At 44.0% G+C, this 21,270-nt stretch overlaps 2 protein-coding genes across 6 annotated transcripts in view; one reads left to right on the top strand and one right to left on the bottom strand.

Annotated features, from left to right (window-relative positions):
- Positions 1-1,442, bottom strand: part of SNX25 (sorting nexin 25) — a 92,860-nt gene extending 91,418 nt beyond the window's left edge. For 2 of the 4 annotated variants that reach the window (XR_008234106.1, XM_052779852.1), the window contains exon 1: positions 695-1,442. Coding sequence is in view for 3 of the 4 variants with exons in the window: in XM_052779852.1 (XP_052635812.1) it covers positions 695-1,144 (450 nt within the window). In the remaining variant the exon portion in view is untranslated. The remainder of the gene's footprint in view (positions 1-694) is intronic. The other 2 variants (XM_052779850.1, XM_052779851.1) reach the window with 1 other exon arrangement.
- Positions 1,443-6,979: 5,537 nt separating this feature from the next.
- Positions 6,980-21,270, top strand: part of CFAP97 (cilia and flagella associated protein 97) — a 36,847-nt gene continuing 22,556 nt past the window's right edge. Inside the window, exons 1-4 of one of the 2 annotated variants that reach the window (XM_052779847.1) lie at positions 6,995-7,101; positions 17,037-17,095; positions 19,612-20,487; positions 20,577-20,648. In XM_052779847.1, coding sequence (XP_052635807.1) covers positions 17,074-17,095; positions 19,612-20,487; positions 20,577-20,648 — 970 coding nt within the window. In that variant the 5' untranslated portion in view covers positions 6,995-7,101; positions 17,037-17,073. Of the gene's footprint in view, positions 7,102-17,036; positions 17,096-19,611; positions 20,488-20,576; positions 20,649-21,270 lie in introns of both variants that reach the window. The other variant, XM_052779848.1, reaches the window with a different exon arrangement.

Below are 21,270 nucleotides of genomic sequence, written 5' to 3'. Positions count from 1 at the left end.
GCTCTGGAGCACTGGATGACGTGATGGGGGGCTGGGGTGTGGATGGAAGGAAAGTTATTTTGACTAGTACCTGCAGTCAGTCTCCGAAAATCTTGTACTACCAGTCCCGTTCCAAAGAAACCAAAAAATACTCCTAAGCAGTGAACTACGAAGAGCTCATGGACATGAATTAGTACATTTTAGAAGAGGTACAGAAAATAAACTTGTTTATCTTTTGCATAGAGGTCTGCAGCGGTTTGGGAATGCGCTGGCACTTCCTCAAGGCATTATCATAACACTATCTAAAGCTGCCCAACTTCAGAGCATGCATTTCAGCAACGCTACACTGGCTCTTGGAGCACGTCTCCCTCTTTTACTAATGACATTTCAGCTGAAAGAGCAGAAAACGATTTGATACACAGCCAACACCACCACATTGCCCTACGAGTGTTCCCGCAATCCGAAGGTCTCTCTCGGGGCCAAGACCTGATTTTCTTCCTGCCCGCCTGCTACCCTCCAGCACAACTTTTCGCGTTTAAAGCCCCGACGAGCGGCAGAGAGCGGGCGGGCTCCGGGGCAGCGGGTTCGGGTGGCCCGGCGCTCCGCGGCGGAGCGAGGGCCGCGCCACCTCTGTCCCCCTCCTCCCCGCTCTCCCGCCGGCGGGAAGGGGAGGGCGCGCCGCCGCCGCCCGCCCCGCTCCGCTCCCGCCACTTACCCCCGCGACCCGCAGGACCGGTGCTGCGGCGGCGAAGTCCGGCGGCGGCAGGCGGCGGCGGCCGCGACCCATCAGGACGACCAGGGTGCCCAGCGCGGCGGCGGCGGCGGCGCAGCCCCCGTAGAGGGCGAGGCGGAGCAGCAGCAGGGCCAGGCACGGCGGCCCGCCGCCCCCCGCCTCGGCCCGCTCCTGCCCCAGGTGGACGACGGACACGGCCAGCAGCCCCAGCCCCGCCGCCAGCACGAAGCGGGACGAGCCGGGATCTTCGTCCTCCTCATCTTCCGCCGCCTCCTCCTCGCCGCCGCCGCCAGCCACAGCGGCGGCCGCCGGGGCGCTGCGGCGGCCGGCCTCGCCGCCGGGGCCGTGCGAGCCCGGGGGGCCCGGGGCGGCGGCCCCCGCCGCTTCGGGCTGCCCGGCCGTGCTGCTAGCGCTGTCGGCACCGGGGAACATGCTGCTCCTGGCGCCGCTGGGAGCAAGAGCATCTCCCGCCGCGACAGCCCCCTGCGAAGGTCGCCGCTCCCGGGGCCCCCCCTCGCCTCCTCCGCCGCCTCCTCCGCCGCCCGCCGCCGCCGCCACTGGCACCGCTGTGGCCGCCGGGGGAGCCGGAGCTCATGCCCAGCGGCAGGCGGATGCGCGGCGGCCCGGCCGCTTCCTGGCGGCCGCTGAGGCGGCAGCGCTGCCCGCCGGTGGGCGGCGGGAGCCGAGCGCCGTGGCGGCAGCCGGGGAGGCCCCGCCGCGCCGCTCGGTGTCCGGCAGGGGGAGGGGGAGGAGGCGGGGGCGGTGCCTGCCGGGCGGGCGGGCGGACCGGGTACATGTGCGCCCGCCGCGCCGCCCCACGGCGGGGCTGGGCTGGGGCGGGTCGCCCTGCGCCGGGATCTGGCCTGCGGGCCTCCGCCGTGGCGGGACGCGGAGGCGTCCCCGCGCTCAGCAACGACGCTGGGAGGAAACGAGGCGGGGAAGGTGCCTCCCCGCGGCGATCCCCGCCGGCTGCGGTGTGGAGCTGCGCCCCCCGGAAAGCTACCGGGCGCCCCTCCGCCACGGGCAGCCTGGCAGAGCTGGGGGACTGCAGCCCGCAGGCCGCCGCTCGGCCCGGTGGGGCCCGGGAGGGTCTGGCTGCAGAACCGAGGCCCTGGCCTGAGGTCGGGACACAGCCTTGACTTGGGGCATCTCGGAGGTCCAGACCCCCTCCTGAGTGAGCGCTGTATGCACCCCTCCGCCTGCACCCCTCTGATGAGCCAAAGGAGTCCATAAATAACTGGGTTTCAGGAAGAAAAAGTTCACAGAACAGCAGTTGAAATGACACAACCGTGATTCTGCAGAACCCTTCCCAAAGGAAGCCTGCCAGCACCCCCATCGCCACCCTCTCCCTCCGCTGGTCTGATGTTTTGTAATTGCTTGGGGCAGTTTCTGAGAACAGAAGTTCCTCGTATGGCAAAAAGCCTTGCCATATTTCGGCTGTGCCTGGGATGCATGTTCGCCTCACCATAGGCGTGGTGCAATTACAGCTCCTCCGAATTGGCGGGTTTATAGCAGCTGCCAACCACTGCCAAAGTGGGAGGCCTTGGTCTCCTCAGAGTAGGAGTAAAGGGCAATGCTTTCCTTATGCAAGCCAGACTCTGCAAAAGTGGATTTACAAGCATTTAGTGATGGGCTTCATTTTAAGAGCAGATATCCCAGGAAGAAAGTTAAGCGCTGTAGAAGTGTTTACAGGTATTGAGACTTCTGGGAAGCACTTTACAGATTGCCACTACTCTGGCGGTCTTAATGTGCAAAATAGCCCTGAATCTTATCTTTTAAACAACAGCCATTGTTGCTGAGGTTGGAGTCCTTTTGATTTATTCATGTTCTGTAAAAAAGTTACTTCTGTAAAATGAACTGTACTAGCCTGATGAAGAAAAGGTATGAATACCAAGGCCCTGATCTTGTGAATGTTTGCATTTCCATGTAACTTCCAAGAGTGCAACTAGCACCGTTTTAAAACCAGACACCAAACTTCCCTATGCTTCTGCGACACTAATCGAGCTGAGGCATTGAGCATGAACAGTACAGGTGTCCGAAAGGTTCAGTTACAGCCCTGGCACTGCGCTGTACTGGGGAGGTCGGGTGTCAGCTCGCAGCACAGCAGTGTCATGGAAATGTGCACAGTACAGGCACGGAGCTAGTCAGGATTCTAAGTTACAACAAATGTTTTACTCCACCACTATGTTTTCCAGCCTAGTTCTAACCTAACCCACAGTGTCTGATGGTATGGCCTGACTTCTATACAAAATTGTCTCCATATATACATGCCTTTATCTGTTAGAGGTCTGCATAGCAATGTATTTCCTCTCAAAATCTCAAAGTAGTTTTGAAGTGATTTTAGCTCCCATTTTAGTCACTGACCAAAAGAGACACTGCTCCTTAATCTGACCCAAAGTCCTTACAGCAACTTAAATATAATTTTATTACACAGTTTATTCTATTTAGTGGATATTAAATTGCACAAAGACTTTTTAAATGCAAGCTCAGACCATTCACAGAGTGTCCGAAATTGATTATTTAAGTAATGTCTCTAATGTGATTACAGGTGAAAATCATCATATCATAATAGTGAAAATACTATTGCAACGACAATCCATTCCCATGCGAACTACTATGTGCCAATACTTCCTGACGCTTCACCGAAGGGCTTGGGGACCAAGGTTCTTTCAATACGTCTGATCACTAAGACCAACAGAGAGATTGTTGCAGAGTCTGAAAGCTTTTGGATAAGGCCCAACATGCCAGAAGGTTTCCTATAAAGTTATTTTATTCTTATCAGGTAGAAAACAAAAAGCAAAGATCCATCTCCCAGCACACACTTTATTCCTCAAAGATTTCAGAAAATACAGGGCCTTGGACTGAGTTCAAGATCTGTTCTGGGATCTTAATAAAGATCCACACAAGAAACCAGACAGAGTGTGTAGAGGCCTTCTGCTGCAAATGCATTCAGGAAACTGCCTGGGCCTCTGTCAAAACTACTTAAGGGAATTGAATTTTTAAATTAACCTGAAGCAGAGCATGTAACGTTGTTAGTCCTGTGTAAACAGAGATTATTTTCTTATTAGGGTATTAATTCTCAGAAGTGGAGAGGAAGATAAAAACATAAACCTACCTGCAACCACGGTTTAGTCCTGCAATGCTTACGCACAAGAACAGCTCGTCTGAATGAGTAATCCCACCAATTTTAGCTAGGATTTACACACCATACCCTGAATTAGATATGTCTAAATCAACTCAAGTGTGTATCCATACAGCTAGGGGGAAGTTGATTGTTTTTCTTTTAGTTTTTAATAAGATTCTATGACTTTTCAACCTGAGGTGCAATTCCTAATATTCTAGATGACATCCTAGCTCCACTAAAGTCAATGGCAATTTTCAAGTTTACCTCAGTGTTATTTGAACTTCCCCTTTTGTACTTTAAAAATTACTTTTCTGTACAAGACAAAAGGACTTCAGAGGTCAATTTTGTGAATTGAGGCTTATTTTATTCTCTTTCTGTAACTATTTGCTCAGTCATGGAACTAGTTCATGAGATAAGAGATTCAAACTCTACCTTATTCAAGCATTGTAGCAAGTATCTTTCCTACAAAGATAAGACTAATCTCATTTTAAAACAGAAATGATGTCTGATTTGGGGGAAGAGTCAGCATCTTCTCTTTTTTCCTTTGAGCTAGGAGTGTAATTTACCTGTTTATAACATACCCTAGACAAAGTCACACTGGTCTGAACACACTTTTAGGTATGTCTTTAGTGACAGTCTTGCAACTTTCACCTTCACAGTACTGCAAACTTTAAACTTTAATAAATTTGCACCTTTAGGATGTTTAGACATGCTTAAAATGTATACTTTCCTAAAGGCTTTTTCAGATTTACTTTCTGTTTTGTGAGCCATTCTGGCTCAGATCACATTGCTATAAAGGTTAGCAATTTACCACTTCTCAATTAAAATAGAAATTTACATTATAAGCAAAAAAAGGTGTGTAAAGTGCATACTTAGTTTATATTTTTAGTATTCTTACAACTTTGAACTAGTTACATGCTTTTTTATAACCGCTGTGGTGCTGCATTGTAGTTACAGTCACGTTAAGAGTTTATATGAATTCCTAAAAGCCTCTCGGGCACAAAACCCCGAAGCGCTCGTGAACTTTTAAACCTGGTGGTATGGAAGAGTGATAACTAACACTGTTAGAAATAATCATAGGAAAGAGAGAGAACAAAATTACTGGCTAGTGGATGCTGTTGATTTCACAAACCCTAGATAATAGAGCAAGAGAAAAGGAGATTATCTGTTACACTTCTCAGTATATTAAATCTTACTTAACACCTTTCAAGAAACTCAAGAAAATGATTGTGATTATTTCTCAAAGGCTTGTAGAATGAAGGGGCTTAAAACTGTCAACGTTTTTTGCCTTTTAAAACTTTCCCTGCAATGGTAGATGCTTTGGACTTGATTGAAAACGTAAAATGCAGACACATTTCAGTGGAAACCATACAAACAATCTGTCTCTATAAAAGCAGACATAATTTGTCTGATAGAACTTTACCTCAATGTTTACATATCACAACAGCAAAACTTCTACTTACACAGGTTTCTTCTCCTTACAAGAATGTAATTCATAAAGATCTTAAGATACAAACTTTACACGATCATATACTATCTTTCCATTAGGCCCCATTCCTCCTTTACTGAAAATTAGGTGAACTGCTCTCAGAAGATAACCATTAATTTTTGTTGCCCACATTTCCACAAAGTATGTTACACTAATATGAACTGATTTTATTTTTCACTACACCTTTTTGAGACAACAGTATTGTATTTTGCCTATTTGCAGGTAGGAACCTGAAACACAGGAAAGAAGGACAAAATTACCCATTTAGTGTCCAATGTGAGGTACCTAAGATACATATACACACACATACATACATGTATGTGTGCCTCTGTGTGTGTGTGTGTGTGTGTGTTCATGAGCCAAGTGAAATAGGGCCATATACACAACGGTTGTCTTGGCTGCACAGCCCTGATTCAACTCAAAATTCAGTATGCTCAGAAAAAAACATGATCATGACATTAAATCTTTTTCATAATGAACAATGGGGCCAAAGTAAAGTTGAATTTTTAGTTTTGAATGTGTAGATCAGTAATCTAGAGTCTTTCTTTTCACATAGTTCTTTCTTACTTTGTTAAAATGTAACATTACTATTATTAAAGAAATGCCAAGGTCTGATATTGCAACTGACCCCTTCGAAAGAGGTGGAACCTTTCCCACCCTTACACAGGACACTACCACTTCCTGGTGGCAGATCACTAGTAGGTAGCCACCACTTACCTAGGCAGTGCTAGAAGTAATGAAACTCTGCCTGAAGGCTTCATCCATGTTTCTGCAATAATTCTACTGAGATTCAAGGATGTTGAGATCAGGTTCATGTGGGGAAAGGTCCTGATCCAACCCCAAAGATTTGGGTCAGATGTCCCTAGAAGTCCTCCAGATCAATTTCCCCCCTCCATTTCCTCAGGATTGTCACTCAGTGCTGCAATGTGTATATATATATATATATATATGTGTGTGTGTGTATATAATGCTATAATGTAGGGGCCCATTGCCTTGACCCGGGGTCCTGTTGCCTTAACATGGGGCACCATCACCTCAAGGTGGGTCACTGTCACCTTAGCCTGGGGCACCATCCCCTCAACCTGGGTTGCCATCCCCTCCATATAGGCTGCCAGCACATCGACCAGGAGTGCCATCATCCCAACCCAGGGCACCATCATCTCAATATGGAGCACCATCACATCGCTCTGGGGCACTGTTTCCCCCACACGGAAAACCATCACCTTGGCATGAGGCCTCATTGCCTCAACGTGGGGCACCATTATCTCAAAATGGAGTCCAGCACCTCAGCCTGGGGCACTATTATCTCAACCTCAGGCACCATAACCTCAGCATGTGGCACCATCACCTCAACAGGGAGCCCCATTACCTCAACCTGATGCACCATCACCTCAGCATAAGACCCCACCACCTCAACCTAGAGCCCTATCACCTCAACCTGGGGACCATCACCTCGGCTTGGGGCACTATCACCTCAGCATGGGGCGCCATCGCCTCAGCGACAGTCCCAGCTCTCTCCCCGCTTCCTGCGGAGCCGAGAGAGGCGGGAGGGAAGCGCAGACTCGGCGCCTGAGGGGGGGGCGGGAAGGGAGCCGGTGGGAGGTCCCGGCCCCCGGCTCCCTTCCCGCCCCCCCCCCCCTCAGGCGCCGCCTTTCCCCGCCCGACGACGCGAGGGGGCTGGCCCGGTCTGCGTAGGAGCCTGGCATCTAGACGGCGGCCGCAACGCTGCGCGGTTCCCCCTTCCCCTCCTCTCTCTTCCTCTCTCCTCCCGTGCGTGTGAGTATCCGCCTCGGCTGCCTGCGCGGTTACCACAACAAAGCCGGGGAGGGGGAGACGGCGGCTGCTGCTTCCCGGGGGCTGCCGGCCCGGCCCGGCCTGGCGGCGGTGGGGCCGCCGGTGCTCCGTCTCCGGGGTTGCCGGTGCCTCCTTCCCCACGGAAGGCGCCCGGAGAGCGGGTGTGTGGCGGTTGGGGGCGGCGGGAGCGGGCGGTAGGCATTTTCTTCCCCCGCCTGTGGTAATTTTTGCCAGATCAAGCAAGGTGGGAGACTGTTTTGTTTTTATATATATGTATAATTTTTAATCATCATATAATTAATGTTGTTATTATTTTTTAATTTGCTGTCTTTTTACTCGGTCCCTGCCTGAGCAACACGTATGTAGGTGTCTCCCAGGCATGTCACACGCACTATATTTGGAGGGCTTCGGCTGGCGTTGAGCCGCCAGAGTTTAGTCATGCTGCCGCATGTTATGCCTCGCTTCAGTGCCGTGCCTGCCCTCGTTGCTCCTCGGGGGGATTGGAGAAGTGGTGGGAGACTTTCTTCTGAGGTACCAGCCCTCTCGTTGGCATCGTAGTTGTTGGCTTTGGGAGTTACCGTGTCATGTGTGCTGCCATCCTTAAAGTTACCTGACTAGGATGGATACGTTGAAGCAATGCTCAAATAGAGTTTAGTGAAGTGTTTTGGTTGGGTGTAGTTAGCGGGAATTAAGTCAACTGAAATGATTGTTGTAAACAGCTTGCCTCAAGGGTGTCGAATCATCGCAACGGTCACATCTCTGCAGTTTCCTCGGGACGACAGTGTTGTAACCCCTCCTGCATCTCTGTAGTTTCCTCAGGGCGACAGTATTATAACTACCCCTGTTCTGCACAGGGCTGTGTTCTGCACTAACGAATCCCAACGTGGGCCTGTACTTCGGGAAAATAGCCAACCACCAAATCTCTTGGTCCCTGTGTATTTGTGTGGAAGTCACAAAAGAGACAACTGTAAATCCTGGGCCTTTCTTGGCTGTCATTTGTGTAGCCCCTGCAGCAGAACAGAGTACTGAATTCATTCCAAAGCGTCTCAGTGAGGTGATACAACAAACAGCAACGTATGTCGTGCTCGTGAAGCTCCGTTTTCTTCTGGAGTTTTCACAGCATATTAGGGAAATGCGCAATTTAAATTACAGTTTAGCATGCCTTCGGGCACAACCTAATTTAAGGTCATGTAACTTCTATGCCTTGGTAAAGTTCTTCCCTTGTGGTTCTGTTAAACACAATTTTTCAGAAACTGATTTTATTATAGTATGCAAATGTTTAGACTTGTTCAGTCTTACTATAAAATATATATAAAAAGCATCTAGTGTTTGCATTTGGACATTTATATATTTAAAAACTGTGTGGTTAAAATTTCTATGCAACATTCATAGAAGCAGCAGGAAAACTATGTGGGATGGAATGAATATAATAGAAATAGCAGCACTAAATTTCTTTTGTATCCCTGCTTTTGTCTGTTACGAGGTGCTTTATATAGGGCATCGAGTGCATTGTGCATGTTTTTGCTTTTATGAAAAAATAGTTAATCTCTCTTTCTTGGATAGAAGGTGATCGCTGGAGTTGTCAGTGGAGATAGAACAAAGTTCCACAAAAAGTTAAATTCTTTAGAGGACCTATTTGAAGACTAAAATGAAGTCATCATTACTAGAAAATTAGTGACCGGATGTTAGCTTAAGAATGGGTTTGTAAAATAATTGACATTTTAAAATATAGTTTCCAAAAATTTGGACTCAGCTTTTGGAATGCTTCAAGCTCTGCCACCACTTTTTCCTGTTTGTTTTGGTTTGGTTTTGGTTTTGGTTTGCTTTGAGTTTTTGTTTTTGTAGTGTAGACGTTGTTCCTCTTTGTATTTTCTCAGCCTAGATAATCATTGTAATGGTATGGAATGGAGACCAGAGAAAGGGAGAGAAGTGATTTGTGGACATTCTGTTCCTTTTCTTGGGACTTAAAGCTTTTATGACCTACTGAGATTTTTGTTTTGGTTTAGTGCTTGCCCATGTTTCAAAGGGCATTCAGAGGGTCCCATGTTTCTGCATAAGACTTACACAGGCTCAGGTGGCCATCAGGACTGCTAAGCCTGTTGAGGCTTTGAAAGTACAATTGGCCAATCCCTTTAGAGACTTGACCCGGCAGCACATACAGGTGCTTCTCTAAGGAGTATTTAAAAATTTGCAGGATAGGTGGCATTTGGTCTTCTGTGGCATAGGTGACAGGAGCATCTACAAGCTTTTTAAAGTCTGCCCAGTCAGGAGTTGGGTGATACAACAATATACTTGGAGCTTAGAGGTAAGAGCCTCAAAGTAAGCCAGCTCCTAGGTGAGCCTAGGTATCCCCTTAAATTCATGGGAGATAGGCAGACTGTTATTATGATGGATGTACCTTAGTGCTTCTACCAGAGCTGCTCTCTGAAGTTTTTTCATTCTTTGCTTCCTGTTGTTATACTTAGCAGAGACTGGTGATGGAATGATCTAAAACATAACCTATGTTCCTTGGCTAAGGTTTTTCCCATCCAACAATCTTCACTGATGTTTAAGTCACAATTCAATGATGGGTATTTGTCATTCTTGAAGTGTTTCATTTTAATAACGTAATAAACACTGGAACTCCAGAAAACCCGTATTACGTTGAATTTAAGAGAGCCCTATCTTTCAGCATTTTGTCTGCTTTTCCATACTGATACTTCTCATCTGAAGAAATGAACAAGTCATAAAAATACAATGCAAGAGAGGATCTCAAGCGGCCTTTACCTCATTTGGCCCCAACACACATTCTGAGGAAACATAAACATACTTGGACTAGGCCTAAGTGATACTTACTTAAGCTGTTCTTTGTATACTGATTTAGTGACTGAATTTCTGTACTTCACCCTGCTTATCTGTACCAGACAGTGCTTGTTCCTCTTACATAGAAATATATTCACTGAAAATTAAAAGGACTGCATTTTATCTTCAGTGGCTGTGGAGAATGTGATTGCTATGTCTGTAAAACTGTATGTGTATTTTCCAAACACAAAATGCGTCACAAAATGCGCATCTACTTGATCTGTGTGGAAGCATATCTATGCAAAGTGTTGAGGGAAATGCTGATGACATGCCTATTTATGCAGTCAGGTCACTAAGCATACTAAATCCATAACATCAGAAGCATGAACAAACTTCTAGTTCAGTGACCATTTCTGTTGTTGGAGACAGTTCATGTGTTGTGCCACTTGGTAAAAATGGCCTGGTATTCTGCAGTATGCTGTGATTTATCTGCTGCTGAACTCCGTCAATAGTTTGTGAAATGGTGCAGTTGCTTCCTTTGTGGTCCTGCCATCTACTTCAGGACTGGCACAGAGTCAAATCCAGAATATGCCAAGGTTAAGTGGCATGTGCACGGTATAGATGGTCAGCTCTTGATGAAAGTTTCAATGCTCTTGAACTCTGTTACAGATTTATTTTTGAGGTCTGGCTTCCCAACAGTAGCAGATGGGTGTCTGTAGATTCTAAGCATTTCTGGGCCATGCCTCTATTGTGTGCAATGAATGAGGAGCACAGACTGAACACAACTGGTCTGTTAAAAGGTGAGAGTAGGGCAGAAGTTACTGTACAAATACTGGTGGAAGAATTGTTGTTTCTCATTTACTTTTGAACTGTGATGAAAGACAGGGTTTATGCGTCTATATAGGTTCAAATGGGGAATGATCAATGGTGGTTTGAGAGCTTGAAGATGTACACAGAGACCTTTGAGGTTTGGGGCACCTTTGTGCTGTACTTTTTGAGACAGTTGATCAATACGGAAGCATCGCTTACAGGAAGCGGGGGAAGTGGTGTATGTGTTGTCATTTGGAAGACGGCGATACCTGACTCCCAACAGTCTGCAGCAGCTGCTTGGATTGGTCTCAGCAGATTCCAAGGGAGCTAATGTTTGAGTGGTGTGCTTGGGGCTTAAGGAAGGCACGCATACACAGGCCATCACCCAACTGGTGCACCAGGATGATGGCACTTGTAACTCCAGCCTTTACGGGGCACATATGCTGAAGTTTTGCTTTAATAAGAGGAATTGGTTTCCTCCTTCTTGCATGCCATCGTGGACTACTGTGTCAGATTCACCACCTTCAGCTGTGGATAGCCTGGTTGGATGCTTGTGGCCCCAATATTTAAATCTTTGTATTGGGCAGAAACAGTCTTCATAGATATGCACCAGTACAGCAGGAGCAAGAAAACTCAGCTTCCTTTTACCTTGCTCTTCACTCTCAATACCTGGCAGTAGAGTCTGTCCTTTTCTGGGCTTTTCGTACCTGTACACAAATAACTTTGCTGCCAGGAATTGTTCAACGTCTGTCTATGTTATCAAAAGACTGTGGCTATGGATCACTTCTGGGAAGGGTCAGTGCCAGTGACCAGTTTCCCCCTAGCATCTTGCTGCCTTTTGGTCCCTGAGATAACTGGAGGTGGGACTCTTGCAGGTAGTGAGAAACAGTGTACAGCAGTAGGCCTGTGAGACTTTGATGTGGCGTTGCTTATGCTTGGAGAGATGGAAGGGCCTTATGAAGGAAATCCTTCCAGAGGCTGCTGATACTTTTATCAAACAACATATGATTCGTTGTCTTTATTTTTTGTTTTGATTGTAAGCTGCTTCTGTTCCCCCTGGGTTTGGAGGGTTTGCTGGCCATTTTCTTAGGGTTCTCAACAGTGAGTGAGTAGCTGTGGCCTGTTTAGACAGGCCTGATGGGCATCATCACTCCCATCATTTAACCTCAGTAGTCTCTGACCCAGCCTTTCTGCTCATGAGGTCACAAGGTGACCTTCACTGAAGAACAAATACTAATGTGTGCATATGAGTGAAGTCCTGGAGCTACACATCCATGCCTCTCAGCATAATGTATTGCAGCTTTTCATAGTAGGGGAGTGGCTTGGTTTTGGCTCAAGAGGAACTATTTTTTTTTTTTTCCCTCTTTTTTTTTTTTCCTTTCCCCCCTCCCCTCCCCCCCTTGTACATTAACTTTAAGCCTTTGCCCTGCAGTCATCTAGGATTCTCTGGTGGTCATGTGCTTTCGTTTGCTCTAACAGATGATGGCAATTGACTCTGCTCCAGGACTTTGTAGTGCCCATTTGGTGAACTGAATCCTTGCTTGAAATAGTCAGGAGACTGAGGGCTTTCTGTTGGAATCCTTTAAAAAGGACTCTAAAGTACTTTGGAGCATCTCCAGTGGGCCTACCTCTGCTTGGAGGCAGACTGCTGTTCTGAGGGCTAACGTCGTAGGTTTGGGAGTGTCTAAACTATGTTTTACAGCATGCAGGGAAAAATCTTTTCCTTTGTGTCCAGCAGAGAGAACCAGGGCAAAAAACCGAACCAAAACCAAGAAAAAATAAGCAAAAAAAGAAAACCCCAGAGGAAAAAGTGCAGCAACAGTTGGGTATATTGACCCCATAGATTCGAAATAGCAGGTCTTCCCTCCTTCCTCTTCTCTAGTTAGGAGAGAGAAAAACACAGTGAAAGGCATTAGAGAGCCAGCTGAGAATCAGCTGGACAAGTGGTTTTCAGATGCGCTAGAAACAATGGTAGTTTTGATCTGAGCTTGAATTAGGTCCTGTCAGATCTGATCTGTGAGGGACAAATGGTGGTTCCATGGCCTGTTCAGATTACTCAGTTCAGGTCCAAGTCTACTACTGTCTCATGAGCCAACAACAAGAAATTTGTCATGAATCAGCAGTAAATACTTACATGTAGGTTGTAATCTGAGCAAAGCAATTCACCCCCATGGAGTTATGTCTAGGTGGTTGATTAGCAGCAGCATGGTTACCTGTAACTGGGCAGAGCCAGATTTTTCTTGGAGGTGCACCATGAAAGGATAGAAGCTAATAGTTGCAAGATGTGACATGGGAAATTCTGATTAAAGAAAAAAAAAAAGTCATAGTGAGGGTTGATGAGTGCTGGAGCAGATACTGTCGTGGTTTAACCCCAGCCAGCAACTAAACACCACGCAGCCGCTCACTCACTCCCCCCCCACCCAGTGGGATGGGGGAGAAAATTGGGAAAAGAAGCAAAACCCGTGGGTTGAGATAAGAACGGTTTAATAGAACAGAAAAGAAGAAACTAATAATGATAATGATAACACTAATAAAATGACAACAGCAATAATGAAAGGATTGGAATGTACAAATGATACGCAGTGCAATTGCTCACCACCCGCCGACCGACACCCAGCCAGTCCCCCGAGCAGCGAATCCCTGCCCCCCACCTCCCCGTTTCTGTACTGGATGGGACGTCACATGGTATGGAATACACCGTTGGCCAGTTTGGGTCAGGTGCCCTGGCTGTGTCCTGTGCCAACTTCTTGTGCCCCTCCAGCTTTCTCACTGGCTGGGCATGAGAAGCTGAAAAATCCTTGACATTAGTCTAAACACTACTGAGCAACAACTGAAAACATCAGTGTTATCAACATTCTTCGCTCTGAACTCAAAACATAGCACTGTACCAGCTACTAGGAAGACAGTTAACTCTATCCCAGCTGAAACCAGGACAGATACCCATGTGGGACATGAAGTGTTCATCCTTGAAAACTTGGTTGGACAAGGCCCTGAGCAAAACTAGATCCAGCTTTGAAGCTGACCCTGCTTTGAGCAGTGGACTGGACTGGATAATATCCAGAGGATCCCTTCCAACCTAAATTTTTCTATGATTCTAATTCCAGATCCTGTCCACTTTGTGGTGTTTTGCAGAATAACTTGCCTGTGCCTCAACCAGCCCTTCCATCTCAGGGTGTAGGAACAGGTCCAGTGCAGGATGCATGACTGTGTGTAGGAACAGAGCTTGGATAGACTTGTGGTGTTGGAGTTTATTCTGAGCTGGGGTTGAGGGCTCGTGTTTTGTAGATTGGTTATGAACTTTCCCCCCCCATGGTTTGGATTGGGGAAATTGGTACCCAAGTTTGGAGAGCATATGGTGTGAAGAACAGCTGTAGCAGGTATTGTGCTCTGAGCTCGGAAAACTGGAATATCTACTGAACAGGCTGGTTGTTTCATTCATTGAGGGTTCCCCTCAAGGGAAATAGTTTCCTGAGATTTATATTTCTTCCTTTGCATGTTTTGTTGTTTCTTCTTAGCAAAAATGAAGGCTTTAATTAAAGAGGAGGTAGGTGTGGCTGGATATGCATGGTTTGTCACATGGCTGGAAGCAGCTGCAGTAGTTGATCTTTACCACTGTTGATTGTATCTGAGAACAAACTACGTTTTGGATTAGTCTGTTTTACAGGTTTTAAGACTTATGTTTCCCTGTGTTTCCCCTCTTTTAAACTAAAAAAACCCTCAGAAGTTGGACTTTTCTAATTGTCTTAAATTTTTTATTGCTCTCTTCTAGACACTTTCAGGTTTGTCTTTTTTTTTTTTTAATGCCTCAGCCAAAAATGAGGAAGGGAGGGAGGAAGGGGGGGGGGTGGCGTTTGAACTAATGTGTTTTTACATGGTAACTTGTTTAATGATTGTTATTTTTTAAAATGTTAGGTGATAGTTTAGCATTTTAACCCTCTCCCAAGTGCACCATACAAAGAGGTGATTTGGCAGTAAGCAGGTTTAAGGGGGCAGGATCCCTGACAGAGGGGCAATAACGAGTAAATAGAGTCAGAGGATTTTGGAGTGTCCTAAAGAACATCTGTTATTGGTAGTATAAATCTTTTAATTAAAACACTTTAACCTTCCAACCCCTTAGCTCTCAGACACTTGCTCTGCTTTCTGAGATCAGGAGGGTGGGCCCCTGTTCTGAAGAGGTAGAAATTTGCATCTGAAAGGAGAGGTGCCATCTGTAGGAGACTAATTTTATGGGCAAGGAGAAGGTTGCCTGCTTGGTTACTTCTTTCTGTATCAATTATACTTACAAAGCAAAATTAATAACCCTAAACCAGAAGGTGCCTTATTGGAGCCGAATACAACATTATTATTGCTTCTGATGCTGTATAAAAATGTTTGTTAATACATCCTAAGATGATGTCTGTTCCTTTTTGTTGCAGAAAACATATTGTTGACTCATCTTGAGTGTACTGTAGCTATGCTGTATTACGGCCTTTGTGGTGATGCACAGTATGCATGCAGTAACGTCAGAAATTTCTGATTCAGCCCACAGCATGCTTAAGGGGCTTGTTTTCCACTTTTATTAAATACCAGGATCTTAAGATGTCCTGAAAGCACTTAGGGCCTTCAGAGGATGTATAGCATACAAATTCAGAGTGTGGTGTTCTGCGTGCTAGGAATTTGTATGTTAATATATAGAGGAAAAAAACCATGGCTTTCCTCTCTGTATGAACCATCCTCTTCCTCAATTATGAAAGTAGAATGCTTAAACGGAAAGTACACTGCTTGTACTTTAATTTTGAGTTTTTTCTTTTTTTCTATGATTTATTTCAGTATTCTCTGATGCATGTATTTCAGATGGACTACATTTAAAAAAGTGAAAGATTGAGTGGATAACTTTAAAGTTTAACCAAGGTTAAAATACCTTGAATCTTTTACTAGGTACTTAATGTCCTTCATAAGTGTTAGTTTCTAACATTCAAAAAAAATTACCAAAAGGCAGTATATGTTCAAACACAAAACCACATCTAAATCTATATGCTCACTATATCACTCTTTATGTACTATCCTACCTTAGTATAAGATACTTTATATTGCAGCCATGCCTAAAGGCCTGCTATTAGGCATTACCTACAAAAATATTTCAGGTGGTGCTGTAGTTGGCAGATTTGCAGCTGTCAGGGGAAAAACACTTGATACATTTAGCGTGAATAAGGTCTTGATCTTTGTTTAACATGGAGGAGGATGTCAAAATCCTGCTTCTCCTTTGGGCAGTGCAGCAGCAGGCAGTGGTTGGCCTGTACAGGAGCTGAGTGGTCTGTGCTCTTGCAGTGGCCAGCTGGTGAGAACATGGATGCGGTCTTGGTAGGTAGTCAGATGCTCAGCGCGTCAACCTCTTGACAAGAAAGTGTGGGTCCCTGCTGCCCTGACAGCCAGACTGTATGCTCTCCTTGGCTGCTTGGCCACTGCTTTCTGATCTTAAATGGGTCAAGCTTGGTGTTTACAGGTGAAGGGATTAAAAAGTGGTATAAACTAGGAGGAACTGCAGTGAGGAAGAGACAAAGACGAACGGGTGTGCTTGGCTGGGGTGATGGGTGGGTGTTACAAGAAATAGGGGGAGAGAGGCAGTGAATTACATGGGGAGAGGAAATATTACAGTAAAAAAGATCTGACAAATAATTAATGGCCAACCTGCTCATTTGAGTTGATCATATTTGTGTTAGAGGGTTTCATGGCAGAAAGCCACAGAAAACATGTATTTTTTGTAAATAAATATGATGGTCATTAGGAGTTAATGATAAGTATTTGACGCTAATGACATTTTTCTTGGGATTTCAGAGTATCACTTGTTGATTCTGTATTTTAACAGTTGACAACATAGCAGAAGTATGTTCTTCTCACAGAAGTAAAATTACACTCTGTCCTGTATATAAAGGGGTGTGAGTGTTTGTGTGTGTGCATGTGCAGTCAATTTATTACTTTAGGCATGGTTTATCAGCAAAATTGCTGCTTCCATGTTGCTGCTTCTTGGCAAATTCCAGCTCCCTGAAAGACATTCTAGATGCATGAGGGGAGTAGGAATCAAGAATACCATCTCTTCATCCATTTCCTCTATACTGTTTTTAATGGAAACTACAAAAGTCATTAATGTTTAGTTTGTGAATGATTGAGTGTCAGTGAGAGAAATTGACCAACACAGCATGTCTGTTTTCCATTAAGATGAAGGCTACAGTCTTCAGGGGATTGTGCCAGAAAAGTGGAAGGAGCATTTGGCAATGAAATGACTGGTGTTAACAACTGCTGCTCCTTGGGCAGAGTCAGACTGCTAAACTGCATTTCTCCTGTAACAGTGGTTGCTGTCCATGAATCAGTTGTGGCTCAGTCTTCATGGAAAACAGCCCACTGGCAGGTAAGCTATTCCTGAGTCATGCAGAGTGGGAAGATATGTGCTCCTTGTCTGGTGCTAATGGTGGAAAGGAATGTACAGCCTCCTTGCTATCTTTTATCACCTTTTTCCACTTCTATGCTGCCCTTTTGCACTGTCTTGAGTTAAATCCCATCCTTACCTAAGAGACTGTTCAGAAAAGAGACATCTGAGAAGTCATGGTGTGACCATATATTATATTATAGCCAGTGAGATACTGTTAGTTTAGTCTCCTTTGCGGGAGTAGTATTACATAAACTAAAAATACATGGATGTGTATATTACACTCAATAAAATCTTATATTTCAAGCTGTACTAGTTGGTCTGCATCCACCTGCAAACCTGGTTTTTGCCTTATCCCCTTATGCTCTTGCAGGTACAACAGTGCTAACTGTATCAAATCTATGTGTTTGAGACAAGTGAAATACACCACATGCCTGCTTTTACCAATCAGTCATAATCTAGCTGAAGCTACAAATTGGTGAGATGCTAGTGCCTTAAGTAATAAAAAACTTGCATTTTTTGCTTTAATTGTAACACCGTACTTCCTATATTCATTTTCTTCATAGACTTGACTTTGCCCAAGTTGTACTTGCTAAATAAATAATTCATGATCTATAGTCTACAGGTAATGAAGAAAAATTTGGCTTGGTTCTCTTCTGGTTTAGGCTAGATGAGGTAGAAAATTAAATGTAAATAATGTCTTACTTTTCTGATTATTTTTTTTTCTGTCGTGCATGTTTTGATATATTAAAATGCATTATCCTTTTAGGAAGCTGCTCTAGGAAAACTTCCAGGAATTCACATGACAGTTGGGGGTTGTACACTATGCAAGCTGCCTGAAGCCAGGGATCACAAGTGACATGAATATGAAAAATTTCCAAATTCCACATAGCATTTCAAATTAAGAGTTCCCAGGTGTTTTACTCCTTTGTTCTGTTGCTCTTGGAGGAGCTAGGTGCTTTAAAGAGTTTCTCTTCATGGTACCAAAGTTGACCTATGCTTCTATTGTTTAAAAGCATTTTCAGCTTTATACAACATGTAACCTTATTAAGTCTCTTTTCAGTTCTTTGGTTTTGTGAATCTTAAAACCACAGGAGATTCCACACCTTCTGTTTCTAAGGTTTATGTTGTGCTTTTGGTATTTGGGGTGCATATTTCAAATTCCTGTAAAACTATATATTATTTGAGAAGTGGCAAGATAACTGAGTGACATAGACCTTTAAAAGTTCTGTATTTTGGAGTAATTTTAGCTAGAAGCTTTCTTGGGAATAGTCTTGCAGTTTCAAAGCAAGTTTAGGAATTCTTTTTTCACCTTTGTTTGCCATGGCAACAAACTATATGTGGTTTAAGGGAGACCATCCATCTTGTAAAATACTCTGGTTCTCCTGCCTTGTATAGTTGCTTCCACTGTCTTTGGTTTTGGTTTCCTTGGCTCTAAAGAATGTTATGTGTTTATTGATTGCAGCTTAAAAAAATTATATAAAACCTGTTGTAAATAGGAGAAAAGTATTGCTGGCTAGATGGGAACAGTAGCCTCTGATACTGGCTAATTTTGTTTGGTTGTGAGCTGTTTGGGTTTTTTTATTTTAACTCTGTGTATATCCCACTAATGAGTGGAAATGTTCATATCCCCCCTGCCACATGCATAGGATCTAATGCCATGTATTTGTGCAAGAAGTATGACATGACACAATAGGAGCGGATTTGTAGAGCATAACTGTTTGTGCTGAGGACCTGATATCCACACTATATGTATTTGGGCTAGCCATAATCTGGTCCCATGGACTGAATGTTGACTGCTTGTTTAAGCGCACTGGTTTTGTGCCTGGAGCACACTTTAAAGGTTATAGTTTCATCTGAAAGAATCAAGTTCGCTCACTGTACTATGCAGTGTGAGTTACAGAAGACTGTCAAGACAAGCAGGCTTCTGATCCAAACTAAAACATTAACACTGACACACCCTACATCTATTACCATTTAACCTAGAGAGCCATGAATCTTTTGATGTAAATTGAAATTGCTCTTACTTTAAGTGCTGAAAGTGTGCAGTTTGGATGGCTATGTCAGCCAAGATGATAACCACCACATACAAACAAGTTTTTTGGTATAAAATCCAAACTAATGACAGCTCATTAGTGGCTCTAGCTTAAAATGTCTCTAGCTTAAAGGGACAAAATAAGACACTTCAATTGCTTGTTCATAGTAATTAAGACTTTTTAGCTGCTAGCAATGTTTGACTAATTTCCTTAGGAGTAAAGTTTTGAAATAGTGATGGTTTTTGTTGGCTTAAAGCATTTCAGTCTAACATGTAAGCTGTGTACAATAAGGGGGCACTAAATTTCTTTATAAAACTCACTACAGAGTTGTCCGTAGCAACATAATTAATTGCAGAATTATAAATTACTAGAGCTAAAAGTAAAGAACAAAACTATTATGCTAAAAGTGTACTTGGATCTGGTTTTATGCTAACCTTTGGAAACCTTTTCTGGTGGTTGCAGGTGGCACTTTATATATCGGTATGGACCGGTTTGAAGATGTATCAGATGGTGAAGTGGATCATGCTTTCTTTGACAGTGATTTTGAGGAAGAGAAAAAGAAAGCTGAAGAAGATGGTGAATGTATAGAGAAAGGAAGTACAAAGGCAGCTTTTGCACACCCTGATTTGGTTTCTAATTCAAAGGATGCAAAGTTTGAGGAGGAAAGTGAAGAAAAGCAGAAAGATTTGCAGAAGTATCAGTCCCTAGAAAATAGCACAGATCATCTTGGAGATGCTTCATCTTTGTCACTTTCTCCAGTTGTGGAGAATGCAGGTACATCTGGAGTGACATCTGCAGCAAGTGGAGGAACACAGGAGAATGTTTCTGCTGGAATCCCAAAAATAGTTAAAGAAGGTGAAGAAGATTATTACACAGATGAAGAAGATAGTAGTGACGATGGCAAAAAACAGAAGGTTAGACCAAAGTCAGCTAAGCAGTCAAACAACATAAAAAAGGCTAGCAAAAAATATACTAATATCAGCTCCTCCTCCTCTTCTTCCTCTTCCTCCTCCTCCTCCTCATCCTCAAGCTCAGATACAGAATGTTCTGATACAGATTCCGATAGCTGTTTATCAGATTCATCTCATTCTTCTTCAAAGAGGAATGCTTGTAGGAACGTTCTTCTGTCTCCAAAACAAAAATTCAAGTCAGCAATGAAATTAGCAGAAGGAAAACCAAAGCTTGGTGACTACTTGGAGGAGTCTGAAGATACAGTGACTGACGTAACACCTCTGTCAACTCCAGACATCAGTCCTATCCAGTCTTTTGAACTAGCAGCGTCAAATGATAAGAAACTAAAAATAAAAAGACAGGAAAATGTGAACCAAGAATTATATGGTAATTTTGAAGAATTTAAGTACAACACAAAATTTGTAAAACCTATGGGGATGGGAAATCCAATCTTATATCTGTATTTCTTTCATTAGATTCCGAGTTTGATCGCAGATATACTCGAAAAGTCTTGCATGATGCCATGGACCTGAATCAGCTTTTGAAAGGTGATTTTTAAATTTCCTTTTTACAAAATATGACGTCTGTACATTGTTGAGAACAATTGAGTTCTAATAGAAGAGAATGAGGTTTTAATATGCCACATGTATTTTTAAAATTGGTTTGTGATTAAGCTCTGTTGATGTAATTCTTCGAATTCTTACGTGTGTAAATAGTACTGATTCTACGGTGGAAAGAAGCAGCATGTGTATGAGCATGTGTTGGTATGCATATACCTAGAAGTAAGATATACAGGCAGGGTGAATCTCTAAATAAGATTTGATATATTAACAAATTGAATGATTAAACTGCACATGCATTTTGAGAAATCAAGGCTTACAGGACTGCCACAATTTACTATTTAAATTAAAACACCAACCTTTCTGATAAAATGCTGGGTTATCAACCTTCAAAATTGAAAGGCAGTCCAAAACTACGTTGCATGATAAATAGTATTCATATATTTAAACTTCTGGTACCTTTTTGATAATAAAATGGAATTATTTGAAATTCTTCTGAACTGAGCGTCTGCCTTCTAAAATACCATAAAGTTGAGTAAAGGTATTTTAAAGAGAAAAATAACAGGTAGTCTTTACTTTACTAAAACTTGAGGGGTTGCTTCTTGCCAAT

This window comes from Harpia harpyja, chromosome 2, assembly GCF_026419915.1.
Source record: "Harpia harpyja isolate bHarHar1 chromosome 2, bHarHar1 primary haplotype, whole genome shotgun sequence".
NCBI lineage: Eukaryota > Metazoa > Chordata > Aves > Accipitriformes > Accipitridae > Harpia > Harpia harpyja.
The sequence above is the reverse complement of the archived record's forward strand: the minus strand, read 5'-3'. Positions and strand labels throughout refer to the sequence as shown.